General features: G+C 32.5%; 1 protein-coding gene across 10 annotated transcripts; it reads left to right on the top strand.

Moving 5' to 3' along the window:
* The first annotated feature begins 10,404 nt into the window (after positions 1–10,404).
* LOC144560140 (uncharacterized) lies at positions 10,405–18,955 on the top strand. Of its 10 annotated transcripts, XM_078309301.1 has the most exons (6): positions 14,591–15,301; positions 16,515–16,608; positions 17,002–17,153; positions 18,010–18,072; positions 18,174–18,242; positions 18,583–18,955. In XM_078309301.1, exons 3-6 carry the CDS (start codon positions 17,082–17,084, stop codon positions 18,727–18,729), a joined length of 351 nt encoding a protein of 116 aa, XP_078165427.1. In that variant the 5' UTR covers positions 14,591–15,301; positions 16,515–16,608; positions 17,002–17,081; the 3' UTR covers positions 18,730–18,955. The 10 variants fall into 10 exon arrangements, with proteins under 10 accessions (XP_078165423.1, XP_078165433.1, XP_078165432.1 ...); XM_078309297.1 differs by adding an exon at positions 10,405–11,114 and having other exon boundaries at positions 15,056–17,153; XM_078309307.1 differs by lacking the exon at positions 18,010–18,072 and having other exon boundaries at positions 14,563–15,301.
* The last annotated feature ends 991 nt before the right edge of the window (positions 18,956–19,946 follow it).

Below are 19,946 nucleotides of genomic sequence, written 5' to 3'. Positions count from 1 at the left end.
CAAATTCCCTTCCTAATCTGAATTCTCTACCTAATTTGAGGTCCAATCCAGAATTGAATTCTACTGCAGAACTGGTCAGAAATCTCATATCCAGATCGGATCACAATGACCTTGAACTCGGGTCATCCTCCTCAGGTATGAACTCGGGTTTGGATTTATGGATTGACTTAAATGAATTTGATTTGCATGAGCGGAATGAAGAAATAATACAGTCCCAACCTGATGAGCCAATATCTCTAGAGGAGGATCCTCAGGTATGTGTTTCTCAACCAAGATTTAAATTACCACCTCGTATAACTAGGGGACAACCACCAAAGAGGTATATACAAGAGATTGGTTCAAGTGAGAGCATAAGATATCACATTGCTAATTATACAAGTACTATAAATCTTGTAAAACCATTGAGAGCCTTTGTAAATCAATTAGCTGCTGTTACAGTTCCTAATAAACTAGAAGAAGCCTTGAAGGATAAAAGGTGGGTTCAAGCAATGGAATCTGAGATGAATGCCCTTAAGAAAAATTGTACCTGGGAACTAGTAGATCTACCAAAAGGAAAAAACACGGTGGGATGTAAGTGGGTCTACACCATTAAATATAATGAAAAAGGGGAGATTGATAGATATAAAGCACGATTAGTTGCTAAGGGGTATACACAAGTTTATGGGATTGATTTTCAGGAAACCTTCTCACCTATAGCAAAACTAAATACTGTGCGAGTTATCTTATCTCTTGCAGCAAATTTTGACTGGCCTTTACATCAATTTGATGTGAAGAATGCATTCTTACATGGTGATCTAGAAGAAGAGATCTATATGGATATGCCACCAGGATACAAAAATCATGAATCAAGACCTAAAGTGTGCAAACTCAAGAAGGCGCTGTATGGACTCAAGCAATCACCCAGAGCATGGTTTGGAAGATTTTGCATGGCAATGAAAAGCTATGACTACCAGCAGGGAGATTCAGATCACACAATGTTCTTCAAGAAAACGAGAGGTAAAATTACAATTTTGATAATTTATGTTGATGACATGATTATTACTGGAGATGATGATAGTGAGATTGAGAAACTTGAGAAAAAATTAAGCAAGGAGTTTGAGATGAAAAACTTGGGTGGTTTAAAATATTTTTTGGGTATAGAAGTTTCTCGTAATAAAATGGGTATCTCTCTATCTCAGAGGAAATACATCCTTGATCTCCTAACTGAAGTTGGTATGCTTGATTGCAAACCCGCAGACACACCAATGGTCCAAAATATGAAACTTAGTGATGATCCTAACCAAGTACCTACCAATAAAGAACGATACCAGAGGTTAGTAGGAAAATTGATATATTTGTCACATACCCGGCCTAACATAGCTTATGCAGTGGGAGTTGTGAGTCAGTTCATGCATGACCCAAAGGAAGAACACATGGAGGCTGTGATGAGGATTATCAGGTATCTCAAAGGAAATCCAGGTAAGGGCATAACATTTGGAAGACATGGACATGTCAACATTGAGGGTTATACTGATGCTGACTCGGCTGGCAATATTGTTGATCGTAAATCTACAGCTGGGTACTTTACATTTGTTGGTGGTAATTTAGTAACTTGGAGAAGTAAAAAACAAAATGTAGTGGCACTTTCAAGCGCTGAAGCAGAGTTTCAGGGCATGGTAAAAGGCATTTGTGAGCTTCTATGGTTGAAGAAACTAGTCACTGAACTTTGTTTCGGACCAGAAACCCCAATGAAATTATTTTGTGACAACAAGGCTGCAATTGACATCTCCCATAATCCGGTGCAACATGATAGAACTAAGCATATCGAGGTAGATCGACATTTTATTAAAGAAAAACTTGATTCTAACATTATTTTGTTGCCGTTTGTAAGTTCACATGAACAGGTTGCAGATATTCTCACCAAAGCAGTTGCTAGTAAAGATTTCAACACGGCTCTCGAAAAACTAATGATGAAGGATATCTACGTGTCACAGTGAGGGGGAGTGTCAAATCCAGCACTATGACACGTTGTAATATTTAAGATCTACAAAAGGAGGAAAGAAGAATATTAATCTAACCCATATAGGATGTAATTAATGCAAATCTTCTAAATATATCTGGCGGGTCTCCAAGGAATGGCAGGGGTGATTATCTTTCCAAAAGAATAGAGCAATTCTTCTAAACATAGATGATTGAAATTTATTTCCTTAGTTGATTATAGGTGCTGTTATTTTAGCTTAAATAGAGGAGCCGTGTATGTAGAATAATATAATAGAAAAACAAAAGAAAAGAGGAAAAATAAAATCTTACTGTGTAACTCTATTTTGTGATGAAATAATAACAAAAGGGTGGGAAGGGAGATTCAAGGGAGTGCTTGTGTTTGTGTTCTTGTTTCAGAATTCTAATTTTATCACTTACGCACCACAAGTACTACAAGTACAATAAAGCAAACGACTCGTGCTATAGGTCCAATACTTACATGTCATTGGCCAGCAAATTATCAGACTTGCTACTTCAAAGTTTCTTAAAATCCAATGCATTAGTTTCATATATATCAATTTAAATTTTCAAAACTGAATGTGTAGGACAAACCTCATTTAATTTCAGAAATTATTATATGAAAATATGGTCTTGCCTCATGTGAAATCTATGCTTTTAATTCATGAAATTAGAAACCATAACAAGAGTCGTTAACTACTATTTAGATACAATTACAAGACCTATATGTATAATATTTCCCGTTATACACACGATTTATCATTCATTTAATGGGTCTGATGTCTAAATGGTTCTTTCATTCCTGCGGAAAGCATTTTCTTCATAAATAAATTCAAATCATACTATAGTCATGTTCAGATAACATGTAGTCAATATTTCACATGCTAAGTCACATAATGTATGCCATGCAATTATGCACCATAACTAATTAGATAAATCAACAAGGCACAAACAAGCAAATAACAGTTCTAAAGAAACAGTAAGCAACAAATTAAAAGCAGTAAAAGAAACCGGCAATCAAACATTAAACAAGAAATCAGTTGAAGGGAGCTAAGAATAACTCGAAAGCTGGACCTGCTAACGATTACACAACGTATCTCGAAGTCAAGTCTGTTCTTTGTAGTCGAATAATTTGAGTCGTTCAAGAGTTACCGCAGGATCACAAGCAAGCAAGAAAGCAAACTGAGAAGCTTCATCCACCTTCGTCTCCTTGTCGTCACCACTGCATAGGCTGCTGACACCCCTCATTTCTTCTCTTTTTTCTGCCTTTCCTTCACCATTTTTCCTCTTTTTTTTTTTCATTTTCTCTCTCAATCTCCCTTCTCTGTATTCTTACCACTTCCTTCCCTTTTCCGATATGCCCAAGGAGAAAATTAGTTCTTTTTTCTTTTATATGTCTTTTAAAAGAAATAAGTGGCACCGAATAAACAAATAAAATAATTTACTACGTCATATTTCTAGAAGAAAATAGTTTGACTAACTAATGATATAAAAATCTAAAGTATAAAAAGCTTAGGTAAAGTTTCAGCCCAATAAAATATTTGAACGGATAAACATGAATTATATTAAGTTAATTTGCACTTAGCCCCTCTACATTAGTAGAAATATCACTTGGCTTGTTAACATGCTAAGTTTCTTTCTTTCTTTTTTCTTTTTCAAAAATAAATTTCAAATTTATATGGAAATTTTAAACATACTATATTTTAAGTCAAATTAAATTTTAATATATTCAAAAATTAAAATGTAGCAAAAATGAAATAAAATTTTCTTCAATTACGTGTTTCACTACTTCAACTCAAATAAAATTTTCAAATACTCAAAATTGGGATGTTACAATGGAAACCAAATATATTGTCTTACAATACGTTGAGTACAGTTACCCTTGAACAATAGCCCTAAACTAAACAACAATAACAGAACCCCACTAGATGCCATAAACCAGACACCTAGGGTACCTAATAAGCATAAGTAGCAAAACTATAGCAAAGAACATAAAAACATGATAAAGTAATTTAGAAAGCAGCCTACCAAATGACACAAATTTAACCACACTGAGGACAAGCAGTAGCCGCACTATCAAAAGAAAAACTAGGATCAGAAGAATCCTTCCCTCAGGTAGTCAGATAAATCAAATCCCTCTAAATCAAGTGTGGGATCCTTGTCGGACTCCAGCTGGGAGCTTTCCCTTTCTAGGGTATCAGAATATGACAGCACAATCGGGTTGCCTACCATTAACAAGGTTAATTTAAAGAATGTATCAGCATTCATAATCTTACACCAATAAGAAGTGAGAGCAATAATATTAGTGTCAATGCTTTTTTTTTTTAAAAAAGGATAGAAGAATTATTTAAACAAACTGTATTCCTAGCCAACCATATTACCCAAGGTAGCAGCCCTGACAAGTTCAACCAATAGGGTATCTATTAATGGTATATAAGTTTCTATTAACCATAAATCTGAAATAGAAGTGCAATCAAAGTAAACCATAGAACGGGTAGGCCAAATCACATTGCCAACCTCTCTTGGATAAATTAGGTCTAATGAAATAAAAAATACATTAAATTAAATTAAATACATTGCGCTGAACTTTCAAAATTATGCATAGATTAGCATATATATGGGACAGTATCTGCAAGGATACACCAACAAAAAAGTGTTTTTTTCTGAACATTTCGGTATTCCCAATAGAAGTATCCACGACGATACCCTAGTGGATACCCTCGCAAATACCGTTTCATTCTTGTAACCGATAAAAGTATTTACAGCTTAATAACTTACATTAGCACAAGGACAAAATGGATAGATTACAATTGGATATTTTGTTGGTTGTTGCATTTATTCTTACTACCGACGCAGTGAATAAAATTTAATTAATAATGTGTGAATACTAATTTCTGGTCAATATGACTAGATCTTGGGGGTTAATTAGTGTAGTACATATAATATATTTTTAATTAATTTGAAAACTTGCCGACATCCATTCTAATTGGTGTCAAGGCTACTAGTAACTAATGCAAATCTTAACTAAAAGTGAAGAGATATAATTGGTTAGAGCGAAGCCCGTACGTTATCGGGTGATGATTTTAACACTGTTATTATTTTCTTTAATAACACAACTTACTTAAATATTTTATTATATAGATAATTTTATCTTTCATTAATTATTTCTTTTAAAAACTCGTTCACTCTTATATCTTATTATAGTAATTAATTTTCTTAAAATTTATATTTATAAAATATATTATTTTGTTTAAAATTTATTTATATATCCTATATTATTGTATTATTTTCTTTCTGTAAAAGTTAGATTTATAAAATTAGTAAATAGGTTGTTATTTACATTATTTGTTTTCTTCATGTTGATTTTTTTTTTTTTAAAAACAGTGAAAGATTCAATTATATTATGAAAATCTAGCAACACTGTATTAATGGTTGATTTATTTTACCCGCACCACAAATTTTATTGACAATTTATTTAAAATCCAAGTAGCATTGTTTCAAATTGATTTATTTTATTTATTAATTTATCTAACTGTCCGAGTTTTTTTTTAAAACTTACTTCTATAATCTTAAGCATATTCCTTAATTTAAAACTTACTTCTATAATCTTAAGCATATTCCTTACAAAACTTATTCAGTATTTTTATACAAGGTTTTATGATGATATTAATTCAACTTTTAAATATTCTATTATATAGTTTCTTCCAAAAGATATCATCTTAATTTTAACTCATTCGTTGTAGCATATATAAGTCTGTCCCGTGTTTTATATTTGCATGTATAGGAATTAGATCTAATGCACTATACTATCAATTCGATTAAAAATTTGTAAATCCAAAGGTGCTTTTTGTTATAGGAAACCTTAATATTTATATGAATTTATTTGATATAATCATTATATATAGTTCAAAATAATTACTTGTTTCATTGATCTTCATTGGTATCGAATTCTAATTAAACAAAGAGAATATTAAATTTGACGATCTTCAAGTTTAGAACTTGATTAAATTGGGAAACATTTACGTAGGCAATTATGAAAATCAAATCTCATTCATAAATGATTAAATGCTATATACATTGTGGAAAGATATGATATTAATTGAAAAGATATTTAAACATGGTTAAAATTGTCCATACATTTAAATTTTGTGAAGATGTTGTATTAATATAAAGATTTGTGGTGTTAATTTGCCTATGCTGCGTTATCCTATCTTAATCACCTGAGATATTTTAATTTATATTAAAATCTGCCGACAGTCAACTCAAAAAAAGAAAAAAAATCTGCCGACAGCCATTCTATTTGGTGTCAAATGTTGCGTACAATTGGTGTCAACACTACGAGTAATTAATGCAAATCTTAAAAGTTAAGTGATATGATTGGTTAGTTTGGTTTTGATCTCCAATTTAGGTAAACAACACATGTTAATTATCATATCTGTCAACTCCTCACTGACCACAACTTTTCCACTATATATAGGTAACACTCTAAACAATCCGATATATAATCGGAACCTGATAATAATCCTTTCATCAAAATCACCGAAACGTCTATCAAAGCGACAAAGCCGAGAACGCATTCCAATTACCTTATTTGGACCACCTTTTATAAGGTCACCTACTTGATCATCTTTTACACCATTTTAGAGGTGAGTTTCTTTTTTCCTCCTCACAATCGCACTAATATTTTTAACAAATTGTGAGAAATTTTGTAAAACTAAAATGATGAACGTCTTCTACGCGATTATCTTATTCAAATGAGATTCATGATAAAGTACATTCGGGTTCATTGTCGTGCAAATATTTATATCTTATCGTGCATGTTTTTATACCTTATCGTGCTAGTATTTATAACTTGTCAAACAAACGTAAATTGTTCATGTGTCAAGTAATTTTAACTAATATATTCTATCTGATTTTAATATTTGTTTACACATGAACTATTTTAATTAGTGAGGTTGAAGAATTTTTGGTGACTGGTTAGAGAGGACAGACAGTATACTTATTCAATATTATCAATACACAGCATATCAAAAAAATTATTAACAAAACGTTGTTTATTTGCAAGTTTTTCTTTGAGTTAGTAGACAAAGTGGGACTAGTTGCAATATTAGTTGTACAGATCAAACATCTTGCAAAATTGAACATATAATGAACACCACAACCCCACTGAAAGACATCACTCATCTCCAAACCACTGGGAGGAATACCTACTTAATGCTGCAAATTAAGTCGACAACATCTTCCCTTGATATTTTATAGATCACTAGGAACGGCCAGTATCACAAATTTAGCCAAGTGTCATTGCTATAGTCAAATTACCTAAAAATTAAGTAAGAATTGAAAAGGAGAGGTTGTTATGAAATTAATAATTTTGGATGTTCATTTGCAACTTCTCACCAATTACTTCAAAAAAAAAATATCAAAGAAATATTTTATCTCCACACATTTATCAATAAAATTAATTTAGATGGATTGTTATTTACATTTTGTTAACCTATGAAAGTAAGCTTTATAAGTTTATATTGTACATATGAGAAATATATAAATAAGAGACGTCAACATTTATATATTATTTGTATCTTGTTTACTCTTTTTATATTTTTTTAATAATAGAGGTTACCATCAACCGGTATATTTTGAATCAGGATGGGTAGCGAGAACAAACTGTCAAATCAGAAAAACAGCTGTGATGTTACATTTTTCATAGATTGAATAAATGATAATTTACGTACGTAGTAGGGCAGCTGAGTAAGAAATGGGATGGCTTCCCAAGATAGTTGTCTATATCATATATTTATTTTCTAGAAAATTTCAAATGAGAGAACAGCTGAGATGTAACATGTTTCATTATTAATGTGTACGCCTATGGGCTTCGAATAATAACAAAAAAAAAAGTTCAACACAGCGAGCTCCATCCACTACTACAAAAATGGTCATTATACACTGCACATTGTACATGGATTTGACAATTTTATATAAAAACCGTATAGAAATTGTAATTATTTGGAAGTCCGAAATATCTATGGGATCTCTACACAGATATTTATTAAAGAATCAGTGTAGAAAGCCTTGTGAGAGCTACACAGACATTTATTAAAAATTGTACACAGATTATTATTTAAATAACAGTGTAGAAAACCTTGAGAAAGCTACACGGATATTTATTAAAGAACCGTGTAGAAAGATGGGAATTGTACACGGGTGTTTTTTAAAATAACAGTGTAGAAAGCTTGATAGAGCTACACGGGCCTTTATATAAAGAGCCGTGTATAAATGTAGAAATTGTACACGGTTTTATGTTTAAATAACAGTGTAGAAAGCCTTGAGAGAGCTATATGGACGTTTAATAAAGAGCCGTATAGAAATGTTATTTTAGGGTTTTGGTTATATAAAATATCTTCTCCTTCCAGCACCGTTTTGATCAATTAACACTCTCTCTCTGTTTTGAATATTAGTCTGATTTCTGCACATAAGGAAGCCGGATCTAAGATCTTTGAAAGTGAGAAGTAAAGAAAACGTCTAAGGTCTCCATCATCAGATCTGAGGAAAACCGTTGAAGATCAGTACTAATGCTTCCGCCTAACGATGTTTGCACTTCAGAACTGTAAGATTTAAATTACTTTGCTATTTTATTTTGGATTTACGAATTCTGGATTGCTTGTATTTTTTAATTGCAAAACACGTCATGAATTATTAAGACTATCATTTGATATTAGAGCAATCATAAATTCATATAACATGCAATAAATTTTTTTTACAAAATTGATTTTCATTGGTTCGTATAAAAGTTATACAGATTCAATTAATTTTATGTATAAATATTTTCTTATAATTTTGAACGAAAATTTTAACTGAGAATTTTTATTCTCTATTATGTATGCACATATATGTTGATGAATGTCATTTGGAGATGCAATATGTTGGAGATCTTTAACAAAGAGACATCATGTCATGGATCACATGCATACTCTTTTTTTATATGTTGGATCTAATACGCCTTTGTTTGTATAAAATTTTGGTCCAAACTAGATCATAACCAAGCATTTTGGGCTAAAGCTTGATCATGTGGTTACTAAGTGGTAAGGATATAACTTTTATACAAACATTGTATTGGATCCTGAGGAGTATATGTTATGTTTTATCACATGAGATTGCATGTACAAAAGGCTTTGTATATATATATATATTGTATGAATTGTAATCTTCTACCTTTTCTTGTTACTAACTAATATCAAATTATAATTGTAGTATGGACCAAAACAAAAGTGTTACACCAAGGAGCAGATCGACGATGTCAGATGTATGTGGGCAATGTGGTTTCAATTTAAATTTTGTAATGCTCAATATGGATTTGTATAATTTTGTATAATTTAGTGTACATAAATTATTTATAATGTTGTATAGTTTTGGAATTCTGAGTTTAAAAGGCCTCTGTTTAATGTTTCTCTGTTTTGGAATTATAATTTTAAATGGCTAGCCAGCAAAAAAATATGGGAAAAAAAGGACAATTCTACATGGACATTTAACTAAAGTCCGTGTAGAAAGGTATTTAAACATTAAAAAAAAAAAAAAACAATTCTACACAGACATTTAACTAAAGTCCGTGTAGAAAGATATTTAAACATAAAAAAAAAAATAAGAGAGCTACACGGACATTTAGCTAAATATCTATGTAGAAAGAGTAATTGTAGACGACTGTTTATGTAATAATATGTGTAGCTTGGTTATTTTGAGAGCAACGCTGGCAATTGTTTGTACACGGTTGTTTATGTAATAATCCGTGTAGCTCTCGATAATCGCACACAGGTAAATATCCGTGTGTAAATATTCAGGGAGATTCCTACACCCCCGCATTCCACACGGCAGAAAATCTGTGTAGCTCTTCTGTTTATGTCCGTGTACAATCACTTATTCTATAGTAGTGATCATACATGAATCGAGTTTTATGTTTTGCCTATTTCGACTAATTAGTTTCGCACGGTTACAGCCTCTTAATTTATGTCTTGAGAGATTCACAAATCGGATTGTTTCTTTTTATTCTAACAAAGGAAGGATCTTACAACTTTTAAGCAATGATCCTTAACATTATGTAACTATTAAATTGGCAGGACACTACTAGAATCTGGGTTTGTTGCATGGATAAAAATAATTGTTGCATGGTTAAGTAGTGTCCATGCAACAAGTATTGACATTTCTGACACAATTAAATTTGTTGCATGGACAGTCTCATGCAACTGTTACTCATGCAACAAATGTGATAGTTAACCATGCAACTGTCTCTTATTTATCCATGCAACAAATATTTGATGACTCATGACCCATCAGCAGAAATAGAAAGTATATTTTAATGAATGTCCATGCAACAACTCATTTCATATCCATGCAACAAGTCTCCCAAATTTAGACTAAACTGTTGCATGGATAACCCATGCAACAATTATTTGAGAACTATTTGTTGCATGGACTTATCCATGCAACAAATCTCCAAAATCTAGACTAAACAATTGCATGAGTAACCCATGCAACAAGTTTGGAGGATTATTTACGAACTATTTGTTGCATGGATTACCCATGCAACAAGTTTTGACTATTTTTTTGAACTATTTGTTGCATGGGCCTACCCATGCAACAATTATTGAATTTCTGGACAGTGACTTATATATATATATTTGATCTCTCCTTTCAAATTGAATATATTCTTATAAATTACAACAAGGGATACATTACAGCAGTGTATTAATTTCTTCACATCCTACTTAATATCCTTCAAATTTAGAAGGAAATTTGATTTCTCCTTTTAAATTAAATATATTTTGTAAATCATAGCAAAAAGAATTAGAGCAGTATATTACAAAATAAAAGAGATACACAAATAATTCGGAAACTTAAATTGTAGAATCTTTAAATTTTGGTCTTGAGAATAAACATTAGAAAGTTATTGAGAGGACGAGCACGCGATGAGCAGAGCCTTCATTAATTGCCTTCTCCTGTAAGTATTTCAAATAATAACCATCTTAATCAATTTGCTATTCTTTTCAACCATGCAGTTCTGCTTTAACAAGTCCCGGATCAAGGTTCCTCTCCCTCTTCTTGATTGCCCTCCTCTCCCCCTTCTTGATTTCCCCTACTACCACCAGGTGCAATATATTTTTATAATTATGAATTTTGTGACCAGAACCTTCACAATTTTTTATTGTGGTTCATAGAACCTTCACAGGTTTTGTGTTCTTGAACTATAACTCTAGCTCAGAGAAGTATTTTTCCAATTAAAAATACTCATTAAAATTTAATTATGCAATAGAAATTTAGTACAAACTCTCATCGATTTATGGCTTGAACAAGTTTCTATACAATACTTAAATGTGAATATTTTTTACAATTATCATTGAAGTGCACTAATATTGTTCATTAATTAAGGCCCCTGAATTGAAAATATTCCAACATTCTTTTACTTGACCTCAAATAAACAACAAAAAATGGAAGCAGCTATTTTCTTTCTTTTACTTGACACAATGTAGTTATTTCAAATGTCAAATACTTAACAGCAGCTATTTTTTTCTATCAAGTGAAACCATGTACTACTACAACTTAGTTTACCAACCTTTGAAAATTAAATAACAATTTATTATTGAGGGTAAAACTGGTATTAAGATAAAAATAGATTCCTAAGCACTGAATTAAAGGGTTTTGAGACCTCAAAATAGCACCGCCCTTATAGAAGTATTATGCACATATATTTTTTAATGCTTAGCTAACAGCAGCTATATATTCCTACAAAATAACTAACCCGCTATTCTAACTATTAAAAATGAATAGAGACAGAAATATTGTATACCGCTGCGTCTTTTGCTCTTTTATTGACGTACTCGTTCGAGTCCTTCCTCAAGTGAGTTCGGTCAAAAATATCCTTCAAATCAACAGAAGTCCCCTTCTCAGCAATCTGAAATTTAATTATGAATTCATAAGATGTTAGTCAATGCAATTTATGATGGAAAGCATTGTAATGTAACGTATTAGTTAAAAAAAAGAAACACCAATTTCATCTTGTGCCTGTACGAGCTCCTGGATCCACCCACATGACTAGCAACTCCCTTTCTGTCAACTAGTTTGTTACTTCGGTTGATTATTGAACTTTTCTCCCAATTGGGATTCTTAAATATGTCGCACAGACCCTTCAAGTGGTCCAAATTCTGGCACCATTGTGGAACAATGGCCTCGAACTGCGAGACATCATCACGGGGTTCAACCATGTAATATGTAGAAAAAAAATCAAGAAGATTGAATTAACTTATTACTCAATGGCAGAACTTGATGAACTGGTACGGTACCAGCAACTATATTAATTGAATATATACAAATAATGTAATTATGCGAATCAGATTGAGATAATTCCCTAAGAGTGCAGATTGGTACCAGCAACTATATTAATTGAAATTTATCAATTATATCAACTTGAGACAATTATATCATCAACATATCAAAGATTACATGGCTCAAGGTACGCCCTTTAAGTGCTGGTTCTTAAAACCTAAGTTAACAAAAATCAGAACAGTACATAACTATAAAAGTGATTTTCTACAAAAGAATCAAACTTTACTTTACATTAAAAAAAAAACAACTCTAGAGGAAGATCATATGATGTCTAAAACATATGGGAATTAATTAAATCATTCATATTCAGATTAAGCTTATATGCAATGCAAAAAATGCAAACTCGATATTCAGATTAACACTTTATTAACCATTTAATGTCTACTGCAGATCTTAAATTTATAAACAAATGTAACTAGTCATGACAGTATTCAAACCCATAATACATCTCATTCCCAAGTGCAGTTGAAATCAAGGAATTCAAGGAAATCAACCGAAATTACCAGCCAGATATATTACACTACATATTAGCAAACCAGACTGCTACAATACAATCCTAAATTACATTTACACTTCTAACTTGTAGCTATCACTTTTCATTGATAATAATTCAAGAAAGACTAGTTCTAGCTAAATAATTAAGGGAAAAAATGTCAAGATATACCTCAATGCGCTCCAATCCTCTTCCTCTGCGATCTATAAAATCTGAATAAATCAAAATAGAGAACAAAATTAAGATAAACAAAACAAAGCAAAGTAGAGAGGGTGAGCGATAGGTTTTCTTAGAGGTCAGAGAGATAGGTCGATCGGCTGAGTAGAGAGGGTTTTGTAGACATGGGTTTCGGAGAGAGGGAGATGTGAGGGTTAGTCGATCGGCTGAGTAGAGAGGGTTTCTTAGATAGGGGTTTCGGAGAGGGAGATGTGAGGGTTAGTCGATCGGCTGCGGCTGAGGAGGAGGATTTTGGGAGGAGAAGGGTTTTTTGGATTTGATTTTCAAAAAAACGCCAAGTCCTTCACAGAGAAGGCTCTCTGTGAGACTATCTCATTTCCCCCTTTACTCCACTCTGTTTGTAGTCTGAGTTAATATAAAATTAGCGGTAACGAATATAGCCGCCTGATCAATGTAGCACGCATCTTGAAAGTTAGATAGCCTTCCGATGGGGCGGATTTCTACCTGATGGATGGTATTAATTGAGAGAAAATGTCCCCAAGTAATTCATCTATTGAAATGGAGGCCTCCTTTTAAATCTGAATAGTTCATCACACATCATAGGGCTCTGATTAATCCAGTAATCAATAAGATAATAATTGCACACTAAATTATATGCACAAAATTCCAAAAAAATAAAAAACTAAATTTTACCATATTATGTGAACGAAATATACATACAAATATAAAATTTATACAATTTCATTATTATTTGGCTCTTGTCATAGTGTTATTAAATGTGGACCGTGCATTTTCACGTGTCAAATCGACGGTTGATTTTTCTTCAAATGATTCAAATTTAACTTTTAAATGATCAAGGGATAACCCTTAACATACACAATAGAAATGATTTTGAATTTGGTTATGTATAAGCTTTGATCCGACGTGATGTGATTATAGCCATTCGATGGCATGATAGTCCGTAAGCTTGATGGATGTGAAAATCAACGTAAATTTCGACCAAATTTTCACACAGACAATTTAAGCTAGTAATCTTTAATTGTAACTGTCCCGATCGATCGATGCATGACATTTTTGTTTCTTTCTTCATTAGCCTCGACAATTGTTGTTGTTGTTGCATGACAAGTATATAGCATATGAATTGTTAACACAACATGCATGTGCTAACGTACTATTTTACGTGTCTAAATCGCTTACTAAGACATAAAAACACGAATTAACATTCACTATCGTGTAAATTTTACTAATATATTTTTTCAATAATTTTTTTTAACACACAAAATGCCAATTTTATTCATTAATTAGAAAATAACAACATATCATGCAAATAAACAATAGTACATAATAAATTGAATTTTATTCATCAAATAGTCGTGACATGTACATCTATAATTAAAATAACAAAATATAATTATTACATCCTTTACAAAATTTATATCTTATGTACAAATATATATTCTTATAAATTCACATGTAATTATACTAAAATTCCACTTCTTATAAATTCACATGTATATACAAAACAAGTTCCCGGGTGCTGTATTTCACTTCCCTCTCAAATTTGGGGGGTTTTACTAACAGAGCAGTTTTGATTTAAAACAGCACATCACATTTATAATTTATATATACAAAGCATTTCCTACAAACTGAAGAAAGGAGAAACCTCTCTGTCAATAACATCAATTGGCGATAAAAATTTTCCCCCCTTTATAGCTCACATCAGATTTCCATAGGGTACGTTCCTCTCAAGTATTGCGCATTCTTACCCTAAATTCACGGTGTGAGATTAAATCACTAACAGATTGGAGATTCGGGCTCAGCAGGGGATACTTCATTAAAGGGCTTTGAGATTCAGGCAGTGATAAATAAACAGTCCAGATTTACTAATTTGGGGAAATCATGTCATGGAGAGGATGTGAATTCCGAAATCCCTTCACGACATCCCTTCTCAGATCCACTACTTTAGCCGCCTCCCTCAAATTTTGACTTGCCCTTAACACCTCTTTTCCTCTTTCCCTCTTTACCTCTCTCCATTAGGTCACGATTCATCCTTCGGAGGTAGATTTAAACAAGAAATTGACCGACAAACCACCCTAAATTCACCGGAGGTAGATTCAGCCACTGGAGGTAGATTCGAACAGTCTCTCTTTCTCTCTGAATCACTCTCGCCAAGAAATTGACCGACAAACAAGGATGTAGATTCAACCACCGGAGGTAGCTCTCTCAATTCTCGGAGGTAGATTGAACCCTGAAAAATTTTCATATTACCCTCCTCCTCTTCAGGTAAATTCAAACATTTTTTGAAATTGATTAAGTGTTATGCGCTTATCTCTGCAAATTTTGCACTTGGCTTTTGAAATGAAAACCTTTGTCTTGTGATTTTTGCCATTTATCTGAAATTGTGGTATAATTGCAGCTCAATTCAACCTTAAATTAATGGAACACTCAAATACCTGAATCTGTGAAATGTAATTAACAGAATTTTCGAAAAGAATCTTAAAGAATGTAGCTCTCTCAAATAATTTGTAATGACCAGAATTTGCAAATAGTTGTAGCTCTCTCAAATACTGGAATTTGTAAATATGGTTTAAATAATGACAATAAATAAGTACATGGGGATTGAGATTTTTCCTTACTAGTGTTGAAGGTTAAAGGTAATCAGCAAGTATCTTAGTTTGTACAAGTTCTTTTGGAGGGTATACACTTAACTGAATTGGATCCAACTGGTACAATATCTATGCACTTTTAATTTACTAGAGAGGCTTCATGCAAAATTCCCAATAATGACTAAAGAGGCTTCATGATCTGGTATCATCCAATTAAGGATTAAAAAATTTAAGAACTCAAAATTTTTCATAGAAAATAAGTACATGTTGCTGCCATTGGTATCTATACAAGTATATTAGTTTGTACACGTTTTTTTAAGTTGAAACCTTATATACTATTACTAAAATACAAATAAAAATACTCTAATTATACCAAGTAAATATGGGTATTTACCACACTTCTTTGTTTTTTTTTTGGAATATAGTAGACGACAACCAACATGCCTCTAAAAAATTCTGGTCTGCCATTTACCTAACAATGTGGTATAATTGCATCTCAAATCAACCATATATCAGTTGCACACTCAAATACCTGAACCTGTCAAATGTAATGACCAGAATTTGCAAATATGGTTTAAAGAATGTAGCTCTCTCAAATAATTTGTCATGACCAGAATTTGCAAATAATTGTAGCTGTCATCACGTATAGGGGTGATCAGCCAAATTCTGGTTACTTGGGATGTTTTTATCTGCTTTTTTTTTTGGTTCATTATTGCTTGGAACATTGAATTTGTGTCACTAATTAGTTCTGAAATTTGGCTTCTTTTGGGGATATACTCTCTTATACTTGTCAAATTTTTGCTACTCCATAATTAAAGTCATATTCCAATTGTTTACCATTTGTAGTACTTTTTAAAAAATTTCTTTTGTACTGCAATTATTTGGTGGAGCTCCCGGTCGAATTGGGTGTTATTTTCTTACCACAGACAAATGAGAGACTACATAGGAGACTGCAAATTAGTATCTGGAGCAACTTGGTCAAATGTATTTTTAATATTTCTTGAAATTGACATTTCATCTTATAATTTATATGTGATTGTTTGGTGTATACTTGTTTCCTTTGTCGCATAAATGACATTCCAATATTACTAATATAATTTCTGTTTCATGCAATTAGGTCACTGTCACTGCAGTAACAAAAAAATGTCGAAATATGTATGAAAAAAAATACTCTTTTTAGTTTGTGCAAATATTTGGTACTATGCAAATCATAATTTAATTGTGTTGCTGCCTCGTTAGAAAATGTTATTAGTTCATGGATAATAACCACAATGGTTAGCAAATAAAAACACTCTAATTATACCAAGTAAATCTGGGTATATACCACACTTCTTTGCTGCCTATAACACACTTCTTTGTTTTTTTTTTGGAATATAGAAGACGACAACCAATATGCCTCCAAAAAAATCTGGTCTGCCAAGATCAAGAGCAACTAAGAACAACAAGAGAGGACTAGGATGCAAGAACAAAATAACATCATGTTCAGGCAGTTGTACGCTATGGTGGGGATGCAAAGGCCTGACTTGCAGGTACGGTCTAATTATTATTTTCAGTGTCAGTTTAGGATTCGAGAATTTAACCCATGCTATAAGTCTCGATTCTAGTAGTGTAACTTCTTCTAGCTGTTGCTTAAGTAGTGAAGAAGATATTGTTTTATAATTGATACAATTGATAAATTAAATGATACGAGTTGTGTGTTTAACCTGAGCTTTATTTTTCCCAATCCAACATGCATGCTAACAAGTACTCTTCCTACTTGAAATTTGATTGGTATTTATAAAGTACAATGTAACAATCTCCACTGTAAAATTTGCCCATCTCCTCAGAGACTGAAATCATGTTGTTGTTATTGATACGCCAAACCTTCAAGGTACAAGTCCAATTAAATCCAGTAACATGAGAGGTTCTATCTTTATGTCAGAATTGCAAAGAAAGACGAAAAATATTTAACTCTATGCATAGTACCATAGTACGCATCATTATGCGCTATGCATAGTACCATACCCCTAACCAGCCTCCTAAGAATTATTGAACCTTAAAATTGAAGATATTGATCTATAGCATGCTTCATTATGCGCTATGAATAGTACCATGGTACCATACCCCTAACCAGACTCCTAGGAAGAACCAAATAACTGTACTTGTTCAACCAATTCCTAGGAATTTTTACTATTACAATAAAATCATGGTAAAGGGCAGTAAGCGGAAGAAAGGTGACCGGCGTGTCAAAATAAGCTACCTGCACCTTGGTTCAAGTGTTAAAGTATTTTGCAGAAATAAATAATTTACTCTTAATTTCTGAATTTTTATATTTATTGTCATTTGAATTTACTGTGTATTTCTGATTGCTAAATTCTCATTTGAATGGATTCGTGTTTAACTTAGGCTCAAGGTTACAGTCAGGGACCTCAAAATGTTGGTCTAATAGGGAATATCACTAATTTGCAGGTGAGATTGTCAAATTAAAACTAGATGATGTTAATAGTACTCACTAATTGGATGTTGAAATGTCCATAATCTAAAACAATTCTTCTATGATTAATGCTTAGGGTCAAGGTCCCACAACACTACCTCAACCTCATGAAGGAGCTTCGGGAATGTCGATGGCCATCTCTCAGGTATCATATCAATAACCTTTTTCTTTTTTTAAGAACATAGGTTGTATTAGGAAATTTCCTTGTTTGTGGCTTTTTAGGTATCATACTTAAAAATAAGTTCTAGCTAGATGCATGAAGCTAAACTGATAATTCATCAATTAGTCATATGTTATGAAGATAAAATGAGAATAGAAATATACTTAGTTTACCATTTAGTCCTATGTCATGAAGATAAACTGATTTTTTATGTGTAGTAGGTTATGAAGATATACCTATTATACTTATTTTAATGCTTTTCGAGTGTTTCTACAATTTATTATCAATATTAAATTTCATTCTATGCTATATGTTGTATATGTAGGGTCTAGGTGCTGATTTTACAGAATCAAATGGGGGAAGAAATTTCCAAGCACTTCTCAATGTGCAATCTGAAAATGAGGTGGCAACATGTCTAGGTGCTGACGATGAGTGGTTTGGGGAAGAAAGGCAGAACAACCAACCCTTCTAGTGTGGGGTGTTATAAACCATTATCACAAAAAAATGGTATTTTGTATAGCTAGAAAAGTAGCCTCTTTTTGTATATTTTTTGATGCTGGGTTGTGTGTATATTTTGGTTATAGAAACAAGTGGTTGCAATCCTCTTATACTGTGGTTGCAATCCTTTTTGGTCTTATGTTTCAAGGAAAGCTTGAATTTACTATAATTATTAATGATAATTAAAATGTTACTCTCCATGTTTTATTGTGTTGTTCTTCTTATTATGTTTCAATGTGTAATGTAAAAGATTTCTTGGTTGCTTATGCGTTGGTACCAAATCGGTACAGGTACCAAATTGGTACGAGGTGAATTATAGAATTGGGCCTGGATTTTTTTTTTTGGTAACGACAATTTTTTGCATCGTAAAATCTATACAAATATGAGGACCAGACAATATCTTAGCAAATAACCTGGTGGGACCCACCTTTGTCCATGCAACTAATAGGTTAATTACCCATGCAACAAACCATGTGGGGCTCACGACATTTAACCATGCAACTACTCACTCCCCTATCGTTGCAACTAATCCATGGGACCCACACACTTTATCCATGCAACTACTCAATGCTATATCGTTGCAACTAATCCATGGGACCCACACACTTCATCGTTGCAACTACTCAATGCTATATCGTTGCAACTACTCAATGCATTTGATTTGTTGCATGTGTACTTATTGCATGGACACACCGTTGCAACAAGTATTCCAGAAGTTATTGCATGGTAAAGCCATGCAACAAGTCCGAAATTGAGTAGTTGCAACGGGGGTTGTTGCAACGGTATTTTTTGGGGCTTGTTGCATGGGTAACCCATGCAACTGACATTTTTAGGGATTGTTGCAACGGTAAGCCGATGCAACAAGCCAAATTTTATTCATGCAACAAACCGAGATTCTAGTAGTGGGAGTCGGCCTTGGTAATAAAATAATGACGCACAAACCTCACAAACAACCTATAAAAAGTGTGTGTGTGTATATTTCTCCTTAGACTCGATATATACATGGCTATTCCTTGCAGGTATATATGATGGAATTTGTGGCTAAATTTACAATAAACTAAAAAATGTAAAGTCTTGTGTTAAAGATGTAGAAGTTTGAATTAGTAATTAAGGCTACAAATGTGTCACGGTAAAACGGCACGTACTCCATACTTATAGACAAAGTACAAGACTTTCTACAATGGTATTATT

The sequence above is a fragment of the Carex rostrata genome, chromosome 10 (genome assembly GCF_964058835.1).
Source record: "Carex rostrata chromosome 10, lpCarRost1.2, whole genome shotgun sequence".
NCBI classification, from domain to species: domain Eukaryota; kingdom Viridiplantae; phylum Streptophyta; class Magnoliopsida; order Poales; family Cyperaceae; genus Carex; species Carex rostrata.
The sequence above is the reverse complement of the archived record's forward strand: the minus strand, read 5'-3'. Positions and strand labels throughout refer to the sequence as shown.

Bases quoted from the DNA above. Each gene is read 5' to 3' on its own strand.
- LOC144560140 (XM_078309297.1), top strand. From the start codon at position 17,082: ATGCAAGAACAAAATAACATCATGTTCAGGCAGTTGTACGCTATGGTG. The intron at 17,154-18,009 runs GTACGGTCTAAT...TGTTTAACTTAG, and splicing joins TGCAAAGGCCTGACTTGCAG to GCTCAAGGTTACAGTCAGGG. The intron at 18,243-18,582 runs GTATCATATCAA...TTGTATATGTAG, and splicing joins TGTCGATGGCCATCTCTCAG to GGTCTAGGTGCTGATTTTAC.